Source organism: Labeo rohita, chromosome 24 (assembly GCF_022985175.1).
Source record: "Labeo rohita strain BAU-BD-2019 chromosome 24, IGBB_LRoh.1.0, whole genome shotgun sequence".
NCBI lineage: Eukaryota > Metazoa > Chordata > Actinopteri > Cypriniformes > Cyprinidae > Labeo > Labeo rohita.
The window spans coordinates 4,507,085-4,521,642 of record NC_066892.1 but is presented as its reverse complement, the minus strand read 5'-3'; the positions used below and the strand labels follow the sequence as shown (position 1 = coordinate 4,521,642).

Sequence of the window (14,558 nt, the reverse complement as noted above, 5' to 3'; positions counted from 1 at the left end):
TTCCCCTTTGTAGTTTTAGGTGGGAGGAAGTGGAAACGTGGAGCAGGATGGAGTCTCCTCGTGTCCTCCAGCTGTACGGGGCCGTGAGAGAAGGACCCAATGTGATTCTCTTCATGGACCTGAAAAGAGGTGATTGCATCTACCAGTGGACGCATCTGAAAGCAATCAAGTCATACTTGAGCCAAGAAATTCTCTTTTTGCAGGATCTTTAGCTCAGCTGCTGAGAGTGAAGGGTCGTCTGTCTGAAGAACAGGCTCTGTATTATCATTCTCAGGTCCTGCAGGCTCTCAAACACCTGCACAGCAAACGCGTCGTACATCTGGATGTCAAAGGTCAGCATCGTGAAATATCATTTGTGTATTGATTTCTGTAAAAATGATGTCTAAATTTTTGACTGGAACAATATATACATGCATAAAATGTCATAAAATGCTCACTTCAAAATTTTGATAAATTTATTTGTAGCATTTAAACAGATTCTAGCTTTTAGTGTTATTTTTAATTTTGGCAACCCATATTGCCAAAAATATTTTTTGATTTTTAAAAAAAATATATTTCAAACTTCAACAAAACAAGTACAAACTTTTATTATAATATTATTACAATATGTTAAACATATATTGCTAATATAATATAAAATATTATAAATATATTTATAAATATTAGTTATATATTAATTTAGAAATATGTAAATAAAATACATTTTGATCATTTTTGAGCAGTGTTTATAATGTTTATTTATTATGTTTTATATGTTTATGTTGTCCAAAATTTAATATATACTAATCAATTTACAACTAAGAAATAATGTGCAACATGAAAACTGCTGTAAATTATGATTTAATTGGAAATATATATAAAATAAAAAGGTTATTTAAAATCTAATGTAATATAAAACATTATATATTTATAAATATTTATAATATATAATTTTATATGTATAAATATATAAATAAAATAAATTTTGATAAGCTTTTTGGTGCATTTAGTTTTATTTATCATATACATTTTTGAGCAGTGTTTATTATGATTTTTTAATATGTTTTATGTAAATCAAATTTTATATTGTCCAAAATGTAATACTTAATAAACTTAAGAAAATATGTGCACCATGAAAACTGCTGTAAATTATGAATTTAGTGCAAATATATACATTAAAAAGTTTATTAAAAACCTAATATAATATAAAATATTATACATATATTTCTAAATATTTATAATATATAAATATATATTTATAAATGCATAAATAAAATACATTTTGATAAAAAATATTGGTACATTGAGTTATATTTTATCATATATTTTTATTTATTATGTTTTATGTATATCAAATTTTTGTCCAAAACTGAATATATACTGTAATATATAATTTACAACTAAGAAATGATGTGCACCATTAAAAAACTGCTGTTTATTGGAAATATGTACATTAAAAGTGTTTTAATATAATATAAATATAATAAATATATTTATTATATATATAACATATACTAAACATGTTTGGAACATTTATTTATATTTTAGATATTTTTGGTTTAGTGTTTATTATGTTTATTTATTATGTTTTATCTTGTTTTATGTATATAAAATTGTTATTTTGTCCAAAATTTGTGTATATACTTAATACATTTACAAAAAAATAATATGCCCTAAAAAAAAAAGCTGTAATTTATGAGTTTATTGGAATATGTACATTAAAAAGTTTATTAAAAAGATGATATAATATAAAATATAATAAATATATTTATAAATATTTAAAATATATAAATTGTATATTTATAAACATGTAAATAAAATATATTTTGATAAACATTTATTGGTACATTTATTTATATTTTATATATTTTGAGCAGTGTTTATTATGTATGTTTATTATGTTTTGTTTGTTTTATGTGTATCAATTTTTTATATATTGTCCAGAAAAAAATAAAAATAAATAATTGCATTTACTAAAAATATATTTTAGGATTGGAAATGTATTTTCTTACTCACTGTAGTACATTTTGTAATATAATTTGCCATTGTATATGAACATAAACATTTAATATTTAAAAAAGCTGTTTATATTTAACATATATTGACCAGAAATACAAAGTTTTAAAAATACATAATTTTAAAATCATAGTATACATTTAAAAGAATTCTAATATCAGTGATTTATGTGTTATCAATTATTTATTGACTGCTATATCCATAACATTATTATCAATGCATCCCTCACTCTATGACCCAGTTTTAACAAAATCAATCCTAATTTTACACATTTAAGCATATGATTTAAATCAAAATTCAATCAAAAACAAAAATTAAATGCCCAAACGTTCAACTTATGTGTGTATTTTCAAGCTATGGTCATTTTATATAAGCATTTTCATCACAAAAATCACTGATTTGTGAACTGATATCATTCATATGTTGGTTTCATGTATATAGTTGACAACGTGTTGCTGTCTGAGGATGGCAGACAGTGTTTCCTCTGTGATTTTGGACTCTCTGAGACGCTCAATCAGGGTGGATACAGCACTAAAACCTTCAGAGGTGATTATATACACACACACACACACACACACACACACACACCAGTATACATGCCTGCTATGAAGCGTGATTTATAGTGCGTGTTGTCTGTGCAGGGAATATTCTACGTGGCACTGAGTCTCACATGCCGCCGGAGGTGGCGAGGGGTGATCCTCGCTCTGCAAAAGCCGACGTCTGGAGCAGCTGCTGTATGTTACTGCACATGCTCAACGGACACCAGCCCTGGACGCGATACTATCCTCATCCACTCTATCTGAAGGTGCAGTGAGCGGACAGGCTGCTTTTGACTACGCCTATGTCCACTGTACGTAACTGTTGAAATGTGTTCTGACTGTCAGATTGTGAGTGAGCCGCCTCCTTTATGGGAGATTCCACCTGACTGTGACCCGCTGACCTGTGAGGTCATCAAAGGGGGACTGGTTAAGGAGCCGAGAGAGAGACATTCGGCATCCGAACTGCTGGACAAGACGGTGAAAGCACTCAGAACAGGTTCATACTGTTTGTGCATGCTTGCAAAATGTGTATAACAAATGTGCAACACAACTCAGAATAAAATACTGATACGATGACCACAGCTACTGAAAGAGCTTACAGGTGACGATGGATATAAGCGTAGGCTTAAGACCAAATGCCATACCATCGATTTTCCCAACAAGGCGTCTAAATCCGCATTGAGAAACTCCTTCAGTGGGTGCAGCTTCATGACAAGCATTGGCATGTTTACATCCTACCACGATGGCATCAGGGTCTCTTGTCTTTGCCGTTTGTAAGTTCTTTTAGTAGCTATAGTCAAAGCAGGGTTCGTACAAGGTGCTTAAAGTGCTTAACTTACTTAAATTTAAGGTCTGGAAAATGCTTGAAAATGGCAATAATCCTGAAGAGGTATTTCAAAGGTGACAGAATTATTAAAAAACAATGTATCTATGAAGTAAGTGTTTAATTATGTCAGTAAGCACATATCTTTCCAAGCAAACATACCTTTTTTGTTTATTTCAGTTGAGCTAATCAAATAGTAGTACTGACAGTGTCTTGTAACATCGATGCGAAAATAGGAACCAAATGAATCAAATGAATTGAGTCATTTATGCTGGAACTGCGCCGATTGATTCAAACTTGTGATTTGATCATTCATTTCAAGCGATTCACTAGCAAAAACCAGATCAAATTTAAGGAGCCATTCATTTTCGAATTTCGACATTGCTTGTAACGATTTTAAAAAGCACGTAGTTGTGGGTGAAACGGAGCTTTTAGAAACTCAGAATCAGTTAAACCATTGCGTCGCAAAAATGATTCACTATTTTAAAGTGTTCCAATTCGTATCGCGAATCATTTGTTCCAGATCGGGATTTCAAATCACGTATCGCAAATCATTTGATTTAGATCGGAATGGGTTTGTGAATCATTTAGCGAATTAAATTATTTAAATCAAATGATTCGCAATTAACGTTTTGAAGTCCTGATCTGAATCAAATTTGCGAATCATTTTATTAAGATCGGGACTTTGGTGTGGGTTCACGAATCATTTGTTTCAGATCAGGATTTCGGAGTGATTTCGCTAATCTTTTTTTCTGATTTTTTTTCTTAAACAGTAGAAACCATCAAACTACTAATGTAGTACAGTTATAATAACAAAACAAAACAAAAAAGTATACACAAATACAAATTCTGTAAGAAAATTAACATTGCTTTTACTATAGTAGAAGTGTAGTTTTGTAATACTTAGTAGCAATACGTCACATGTGCTTCACTTTATTTTTGCCATTTTGATTAGTATATTTTTATCTATTTCTCTTTTTTAAGAATTTAATACGAAAGACAAGTGAGTAGGTGAGATCTCTAATTGAAGTCTTTAAAAATAAAAAGCAGTGCTTGAAAAGTCCTTAAAAGTCCTGGAATTTAATTTTAGTGTCTACGAACTCTGTCAAAGGCATAAGGACTAAAACAGAAAGAACAGAGAGTTTTTTTAATAAAGTCTTTTTCATTTTTCTACTGCATATTTCAGTACGAGACATCATTTACGTTATATCAAGCAGGGGTTCCCTTTAATATTTACATGAAAGAAGTTTCTATGCTCACCAAAGCTGCATTTATTGTATCAAAAATACAGAAAAACAACAGTGATATTGTGAAATATTATTACAATTTAAAATAACTGTTTTCTATTTGAAAATATTTTAAAAAGTAATTTATTCCTGTGATCAAAAATGAAATTTTAGCATCATTACTCTAGTTTTCAGTTTTACATGATCCTTCAGAAATCATCAAGAAACATTTTTTTATTACTAGTGTTGAAATAAGTTGCGCTGCTTCATATTTTTATGGAAACTGATACATTCTTTAACAAATAGAATGTTCAAAATAACAGTTTTATTTGAAATATAAATCATTTGCGATGTGACTTGCAAACTTTTGATCTATTTAACGCATCCTTATATTTATTTAAAAATCTTACTGACTTCAAACTTACATGTAACTCTTGGTTCCATGCATATTTAGTATGTGGGCTCTCTGGTTCTGAGGAATTGGCTAAACATCATTCAGCACCTGCATTCGAGGACTGTCCGAATGTGATCTCGCATGAGACATCTGTCCCATCCATCAAGCAAACTCCAATGAAAACAAGCCCTTCTAGCGTTCCAGAAAACCTCTCAGCACCCACAATCCACTGGGTGAGCACATGGAGACAGATGGCGCCAAACGAGGATGATTCTGACTCCACGGCGGAGGAGAGCGAGTGGGATGAAGATGCACATATCAGCAAACTAAAAGGAGACAAGATGAGGAGCTGGATGGACAGATACTGGGGTGAAGAGGAAGATAATGAGAAAGAAAGCTGTTCAGAAGATGACAGAGAGCTTGAGTCTGAAGATGATGCATTGGAGATCAATGAAAATGTCAAAGGGATAGCTCAAACAGAGGCTGAAGAAAGCAAAACTGATTATTTCACTGAAAAAAGAGTTGTGTTTGAAGGATGCGGTGAATATGACAGAAGTCTTTTGGAGGAATCAGAAAGCTGGGATGGAGATATCCGAAGCGTTGTGGATGATGAAGAGGTGGAGAGTGATTTGGAGAGTCTTCGAGAGCTTGGCAGCGACGGGGCGCAAGAGTGGGAACCGTTTCTACAGCTCCAGACGCTTTATCACCCGAAAGAAGAACAAATGCAGAGTGAAGACAGCTATTCAGAGTCTGAAGAAGAGTCAGTCATGCTGAGGAAGAGTGGTGAGTCATTGTTTATTGTGTGTGAGCTTTATTTGATTTAAGCTGCTATTCTTCTTTGATTTCTTCCTTCTGTGGAATGAGATAGAGGTCTAACTGAATGTTGCTTTTCTTTTCCATACAATGACAGTGAATGTGAAAAATCATAAAAAGCAGCATGTGACTTACGCACTACACTTTTAAAAATAAAGCTTCTTTACTGGAATCTATAGTTAAAGTTTAACATCCATGGAACATTTCCATTCCACAAAAGAATCTTCATATTGTAAACAAGATTCTTTTGAATTTTGAAAGAATCTTGAAAGAAAACTGAAAAGTCTGTAGGTCTGGTCTGACTCAGTGTGCTGTATCTTTTCAGACTGATCCGGCTTACAGTTTTCGTAAACCGGACTATCAAAACCACCAAAAATCGCATAGACTTACACTGACGAAATGTTCAAATGAGCAACACTATTCAAACTCCAACTGACAAAATTCAAATCTAAACTCCCAGAATCCCTTGAGGCTCAATCAAGCTTCCCTTCTATGTACTATTTCTAATCCATTTACACTCATTTAAGCTTCCACTCTAATATTTCTAATATTTCTAATCTATCTAAATCATGCTAGCAACATGCTAGTAACATGCTAATCGTGTTAGCAACATGCTAGTAACATGATAATCACGCTACAAACATACTAGTTACTTGCTAATCATGCTAACAACATGCTAGTAACTTGCTAATCATGATAGAAACATGCTAACAATGTGCTAGTAACATGCTAATCATGCTAAAACATACTAGTAACTTGCTAATCATGTTAACAATATGGTAATAACATGCTAATCGTGCTAGCAACATTCTAGTAACATGCTGATCATGATAGAAAAATGCTAGTAACGTGCTAATAACATGCTAATCATGTTAACAAAATGCTAGTAACTTGCTAATCATGCTAACAACATGCTAGTAACTTGCTAATCATGATAAAACATGCTAGCAATGTGCTAGTAACATGCTAATCATATTAAAACCTACTAGTAACTTGCTAATCATGTTAACAACATGGTAATAACATGCTAATCGTGCTAGCAACATTCTAGTAACATGCTGATCATGATAGAAAAATGCTAGTAACGTGTTAATAACATGCTAATCATGTTAACAAAATGCTAGTAACTTGCTAATCATGCTAGCAACGTGTTAGTTACATGCTAATCATACTGGCAACATGGTAACAACATGCTAGTAACATGCTAATAATGCTAACAACATGCTAGTAACTTGCTAATCATGCTAGCAGCATGCTAACAACATGCTAGTAATATGCTAATCATGTTAGCAACATGCTAGTAACATACTAATCATGTTATGAAACATGCTAACAACATGCTAATCATGCTAGGAACATGCTAGTAACTTGCTAATCATGCTAGCAGCATTCTAATCATGTTAGAAACATGCTAACAACAAGCTAGTAACATGTTAGCCATGTTAGAAACATGCTAGTAACATGGTAATCAGGCTAGAAACATGTTAGCAACTTGCTAATCATGCTAACAACATTCTAGTAACTTGCAACTTATGCTAACAACATGCTAATCATGCTAACAACGTTGCAATCAGCCTATAAAAATACAAGCAACAAGCTAATCATGCTAAAACATGATAACAACATGTTAAATCATGTAAGCAATGTGTTAGATCATGCTAGCTGCTATTTCAGGCTAGGCTTTCTCAAGCCAACTTAAAGTTTGTTCTCAAACTTTACTCATCTAGTTCTAATTTGTTCTCCACAGAACAAATAGGCACAAGTTTACCTGATTCTCACGGACCGCAACCTCTCACCTGGACCAGCCGCTGTGACTCTGAACAAGACCTTAGTGATGAGGTAAACCTGCAGACACAATCATATAAGCTATTGTCCCAGAACATCAAATTAACAACATGTTTTTGTTTTAAAGGACCCTGATGATTTAAGCTCGGGGGTCTTTTCCTCTTGCAGCACCGTAGATGGTCAAAGCTTCAATGTGGATTGGTCGGTGTCAACTGATCAGACGCCTTCTTGCTACTTTGAAGGTGCGTTTCTTTAATATAGTGCAATTTCAAGTGCAAAAATTATGTTTGTGAGTACTGATTTGTGTATACATGCAGGTCTTGGCGTGGATATATGGGTGGAAGATGTGAGCGGAGAGAGTTTAAAGATCAGAGAGAGGCCACAGGTGAAAATCGGACACATAGCTGTGGGAATCAGTGAACAGGTGAGATTTCATAATTATACACTACCAGTCAAAAGTTTTTGAACAAAGATTATTTTTTGCTCATCAAGGCTGCATTTATTAAATAAAGCAAAGGCAGTAATATTGTGAAATATGTGTACTATTTAAAATATATGCTTTCTATTTGAATATATTTTAAAATGTAATTTATTCCTGTGATCAAACCTGAATTTTCAGCATCATTACTCCAGTCTTCAGTGTCACATGATCCTTCAGAAATCATTCTTATATGCTGGTTTGCTGTTCAAAAAGCATTATTATTATTATTATCAATATTTAAAACAGTTGAGTACATTATTTTAGGATTCTTTGATTAATAGAAAGATCCAATGATCAGCATTTATCTAAAATAAAAAGCTTTTTTAACATTAGGCACTATACCATTCAAAGGTGAGTCAGTGTCATTTTTTTTTTAGGAGAGAAATTAAAGAAATTAATACTGTTATTTAGCAAGGATGCTTTAGAAGATGCTGTTCATCTGAACTTGCTATTCATAAAAGCAAAAATGAGCTGTTTTCACATAATAATAAATGTTTTTTTGAGCAGCAAATTAGAATATTAGAATAATAATGATGCTAAAAATTCAGCTTTGAAATCACAATAATAAATTACATTTTAAAATATATTCAAATAAAAAACAGTTATTTTAAATAGTAAAAATATTTCAAAATTTGACTGCTTTTGCTGTATCTTGAATCAAATAAATACAGGTTTGGTGAGCAGAAAAGGTATTAAAAATCTGTTCAAAAACTTTTGAATGGTAGTGTACGTATTTCAGATTCATGTAAGCAGAGATTAAATGGTGCATTTATTTCTTTATGATCACAGATATCACTGAGGACCTTTAGTTTGGCCACCCTAGATGGGCGTCTGGTGTCTCCGGACACAGAAGTGTGCGAGTCAGGCATGTGGTTGCAATGCGTTCCCGCTCCCGACGGCGGTTCCAACTGGGATTGGAGGGTCAGAGATGGAAAACTAGAGCTGCGGGAATATGATGAACATTCAGATGTCTGCTCAACAGTGGCAATCTAACAAAAGTGACCAGAACTGGAATTTTCTACATCTCATTCCGTTGATTTTGAGCTTTGTGATGCTCACTTCATTCGTGTTTGATTTGAGTTTTAACATTTTTGTCCCAGTTGACAGAGCTTAATAGGATTAATGTGTCAAATTTGAAAACTATTTTAATGCAATTGTACAGGTACAGTAAATTGCTGTGTTGATTTTGTTAGGAAGACAGCACTGTTTAAGCTAAATGTTTTATACATAATATACATTGTATAAATACTTTTTATATATATATATTACGCATTAAAAACGCTATCTCAGTGCTATGCAATGTAAACCAAGGCGTGTACAGTCACTACAATAAATCGGAAGTTCTTACTTCCTCATTTCCCAAATCCAACCGGATCTGTCGGCCATTCTGATTGGGCTTCACTCATAGAAGGCGGGATTACGTATTGTTCTCCTTACCTAATTGGTCCGTTCTTTGTGATGGGCGGGGTTTCTCAAGCCGGTGCGTTGAGTTGCGATATACGCCATTTTGCAGTGACAGCGGTGCGCTAAAGCAGTGGAGACAGAAAGCTCGAGAAGTCCCGGTTCAGAGGTGATTTTATTTCTTTGCCTTCTTGATAAACGTTCTCACTTATTGACGGTTACGTTAAGCTCGTTAGTCATTTATTTAGCCGTTTACAAATGACGGAATCCGTCATTTGAAATGCCAGCTGGCTGCTCTTATCTTGTGTGTAGCTAGTCGGCTAATTTGCTAAAGATGATTGGTCCATAAAATGAGTTTGTCTAAGACAAACACAGCCTTACACTCTTCAAATAATATATGTTAGTACTTAAAATTGTTTGTGAAACATATTAACGAGTTGTTCTTGGTGAACAGCGTAGGCAAAGCTAGCTATCATGCTATTATAACAGGTTTATGGTAGCTGGCATATTTATTTGACATATTATTGAATTAAGCTTACTTTTATGTCGTATACTCACTTACTTAAACTTGTTTAACTTGTTTGTTTCCGACACCTGATCGTGTTTGTCAATTTTATTAGTCGTTTATTCTCAAAAACACTGGATGTGCCTTATATTTTATGATAAACAGACATTAAATGACATTAAATTAGTGTTATTGACAATAATTCACCTATAGATTCCCGTGTTTATCCCAGTTTCATAGACAGATGATAATAATGGTGTTTGTCTGTGTATACTTTGATTCATTAAAAAAATAAAAAGCTGGATCTATCATATGATAAAGCCTTTTTATTCTTTCTGTGAATTATGAAAATGTATGACTTGGTATATTTAAAGACATTGTATTGTCAGGGTCTTATTTTCTAACCCAGCATTACTGAAATGCATGTAGTTTGTGCATATAACTAATTTTGAATTGTTAATCTATGTTTAACTCTTATTTTTGCAGTTTAAAGCATGGGGAATGTCTTTGCGAACCTGTTTAAGGGTTTATTCGGGAAGAAGGAGATGAGAATTCTCATGGTGGGTCTCGATGCCGCCGGTAAAACCACCATCCTGTACAAACTCAAGCTGGGAGAAATAGTCACCACCATTCCCACTATCGGTACGGCTGAAGACATTATCTGTTATTTGTTTTTGTCAGGGTTTGGTATGCTGAAAAACACTTTCCGACACTTCTTGTCAGTCTGACTATCTCACGGTTTGACCTTCGCTTGTGCATAATGATGCACAAAAGTCTTTTGTTCAGATTATCTGCTGTGTATGTGTTGAGTTTGTGTTTGTACTGTCCAAGCTTTAAAGTTATTTTCACCTGTTGTGTGCTGCAGGTTTTAATGTAGAGACGGTAGAGTATAAGAATATCAGTTTCACAGTTTGGGATGTTGGTGGCCAGGACAAAATCAGACCACTTTGGAGGCACTACTTCCAGAACACTCAAGGTATGAAAGGATAAAACACTCAGGATGAATGTTTTTGCACTGCAAATGGACTGATAGAAATACTGTAACAAAATCAGATTCAAATATTGTTGTGGTAATGATTATCCTGATATTCCTGCTGTTAGGTCTGATCTTCGTAGTGGATAGTAATGACAGGGAGCGAGTTAATGAAGCCAGAGAGGAGTTGACGAGAATGTTAGCAGAAGATGAGTTGCGTGACGCTGTGCTTCTCGTTTTTGCAAACAAACAGGTGAGCATTATTATCTGTGGTATCTCTACATTATTAAATGCAAATTATAAAAGTAACTGAGATAAATTTACTTGTCAGCTTCCCATACCCACTTGTTGTTTACATCAGAAACTGTGTAGGCAATCAAACTGGCTTTTTTGGCACACATTTTAATGGTTTTAGAAAGATGCCAACATGAAGAGATGGCATGAAATTCTCATCCGAAAAAAAAAAGAAATATGACTCTGATACATTAAACACAGATTAACCCTCAGAGATCCGGTGAGGCAGAATGGCATAAATAAAGCAATGAAGTAATACCTGTCTTTTACTAAACAAGGGTAAAACTAGTAGCTGACCCAAGGAAGTTTTGAAGAAAAGATGTTGCATATTATCATGCGAAAGATGCACAAAATGGCACTAGCCAGCTGACACAATTCTTACTTATTTATAAAGTTTATTATTTTTCTATTAGTAAAAAAAAAAAAAAAAAATATGGGAAGAGGCTTAGATGTAAATGTAAATGTTTGATCAGTGTTTAGGCGGTGCTTTAGGGATCGAACTTTAAAATGATTATTTTTTTTAATTAAATTAAATTACATTTTATTTTATTTAATTTTGTTCTCACACAATGAAGTGAATGGTACAAAGATATTGTTTTTTTGTTTTTATATGTGTTTTTGTTTTGCTTTGTCATTATTGTCTCATTTATGTAACAACATATATTTTTAAAATTAAGTGGTATTAAAATATTCCAATATATTATTATAAAATATACTTATGACTGTTACAATATTTAAAAGGCCAAACAGTGAAATTTCTCAACTTATTAGCTTAGCATTACTGGTTGGGGGAAAAAAAAAAAAAAAAGTGATTAATATTTTTTTTTAATTTTATTTAATTATTTATATACATATGATTTTTTTAAAACACACTTGTGTGCTGAATTATGAATATATGTAACAACATATATATATTTTTAAATTAATTGGTATTAAAATATTACATTATATTTCAAATATGCTTTGATATGATTAGTTATATGTGTATATGTGTCACTTACTGTATCAAAAAAATATTGGTGAATTTTTGCAATCATAAATACCCTAAAAGAAATGTTTTTTATAACATAATGGCTTCCCAACAAAATGCTTGTGTACAAAAAAATACATTATGAACTATTAACGCTTGGGTTTCTGAGGTTTAAAGTGATGTTTAATGTAAAATCTGGATGTGCTTTTAGTGGTCATAAAAAAAAAAAAGTTTTACTCCTTAAATATCCTGTTTCACTTGAAAATGTCATGTTGCAGAGGTAAAATAATGTAGTGTGAATGCCATTTGTGCTTCTGGACTACAAAACCAGTCTTAAGCAGGATGGATAGATTTGTAGCAATAGCAAAAAATACGTTGTTTGGGTCAAAATGATCCATTTTTCTTTTATGCCAAAAATCATTAGGATATTAAGTAAAGGTCATGTTCCATGAAGATATTTTATAAATTTCTTACCATAAATATATCAAAACTTTAATTTTTGATTAGTAATATGATTTTCAAATAGTTGTATGTCAGCCATACATCAATGGAAATTTTATCTATTTAGATGATGTATAAATCTCAGTTTAAAAAAATGGACCCTTATGACTGGTTTTTTGGTCCAGGGTCACATTTCATGTTGATTTTACATGACTAATGTGTATGTTGTCTGGTTGTCTCTAAATCTGTGCGATTGACTTTGTCTCCCGTCCATCACAGGACCTTCCCAACGCCATGAACGCCGCCGAGATCACAGACAAACTGGGCCTTCACGCCCTCCGTCATCGTAACTGGTACATCCAGGCCACCTGCGCTACCAGCGGAGACGGGCTCTACGAGGGTCTGGACTGGCTCTCCAATCAGCTAAAAAATCAGAAATGAGCTCGTCTACCGCCTCCAAATCTGTGTGTGTTTGTTGTCGTGTGAATGGGTAGGTGTGCGTGACTTGTGCGCGTGTTTGAGAGAGCGAGACACACACACGGCTACAGTACTGACCCAGACTATGACTGAACTCAGTATCCCATGTTCCCCTTTTTTGTTTAGGTTTGGGCATTGCTGATTCAGACTGTGTTTGTGTGTGCGTGTGTGCATAGTTGATCTTTATTATGCACGTTAGCAAGAATGTATCGTGTTCATGTGTGTATGAAGGCTTCTCTGTCTGTTTGCTTGGTTTGGGAATGACCCTGGCGTGCCTTTTATACACACACATCTCCTCTTATCGTTCCACCTCGCAAACTGTAATACAACTCTTGTTGTTTTTGTTCTGTACTGCACCATGCGTGGTTTTCACTTGGCGAAGAAAGAACCAAGGTTGTCATAATAAACCTGCAATAACCTAGTATTCCAGTATTACAGGCCTGCTGAATATAAAGCCCTGTACACTTTCGATATAGCATTTTAAAATGAGATTAAAAACCTGCCCTGTAACTTTAGGAAAAGCTGTTGTAACCTGTATCAGGTCAGGAACGATTCGCTCAGATTTCCCCCCTGAACCACCACCATCCTTGATTGTTCTTTTGAGTCATTTGAAAATCAGGCTGTTTTATTTCCGGCTCTTCAGCTCCATGTTTTAATTTGTGAATGTGTCCGAATGTGGGTAGTGGAGTCGTGGGCAGATCTTTGGTTTCCTACTGTACACTACCTGTTTCCAGCCGCCACACAGACCCCAAGCACAATCACAGACTGCTGAACATTCCCCCTACCACCAAATTGTTGGATTTGATTTGAATTAAAAACATCATATATTACATGTTTCTTTATGTTCATTTTGTGTGTCCTGAAAAATCTTGTGGGTTAAGTTCAAAGTTATTAATTCAGTGTTTATAAAGTAATAGCAGGGTTCATATAAGGTGCTTAAAGTACTTTGACTTTTTAAATTTAAGGCCTGGACAACCCTTGAAAATAGCAATATTCCTGAAGAGGTACTTGAAAAGTGCTTGAATTATTGAAAGACAGTGCATCTATGAAATAAGTGTTTAATAAGCAAATATTTTTCACGCAATGTCATGTAAACATGGCTGTAGGCGCAAAAAGAGGAACAGACGAACCAGATCAACTGAGTCATGTACGCTGGATCCGCTCCAATTGATTCAAACTTGTGACTTCGATCATTCATCATTCAAAAGCCATAATAAATAAAAAAAACGTTCATTTTCAAATTTTGACATCGCTTGTAATGCTTTTAAAAAGCATGTAGGGAGCTTTTTGAAACTCTGAATCAGTTAAACCAATGCGTCGCAAAATGATTCACTGTTTTGAGGCGTTCTATTCGGATCGCGTATCGCGAATCATTTGTTTCAGATCGGGGCTTCGGTGCGGGTTTGTGAATCATTTGATTCAGTTTAAAACTTCGGAGCGG

The 14,558-nt window shown here is 33.7% G+C and overlaps 2 protein-coding genes across 2 annotated transcripts; both read left to right on the top strand.

The window, feature by feature from the left end:
* The first annotated feature begins 2 nt into the window (after positions 1-2).
* LOC127155908 (mitogen-activated protein kinase kinase kinase 14) lies at positions 3-9,409 on the top strand. The gene is made up of 10 exons (XM_051098497.1): positions 3-129; positions 204-332; positions 2,437-2,541; positions 2,637-2,800; positions 2,880-3,030; positions 5,038-5,760; positions 7,538-7,629; positions 7,703-7,817; positions 7,893-7,999; positions 8,846-9,409. Exons 1-10 carry the CDS (start codon positions 48-50, stop codon positions 9,047-9,049), a joined length of 1,872 nt encoding a protein of 623 aa, XP_050954454.1. The 5' UTR covers positions 3-47; the 3' UTR covers positions 9,050-9,409.
* Positions 9,410-9,514: 105 nt separating this feature from the next.
* arf2b (ADP-ribosylation factor 2b) lies at positions 9,515-13,947 on the top strand. The gene is made up of 5 exons (XM_051098499.1): positions 9,515-9,626; positions 10,449-10,604; positions 10,828-10,938; positions 11,064-11,188; positions 12,920-13,947. The coding sequence occupies exons 2-5, from the start codon at positions 10,457-10,459 to the stop codon at positions 13,079-13,081; spliced, it is 546 nt and encodes a 181-aa protein (XP_050954456.1). The 5' UTR covers positions 9,515-9,626; positions 10,449-10,456; the 3' UTR covers positions 13,082-13,947.
* Positions 13,948-14,558: the final 611 nt, after the last annotated feature.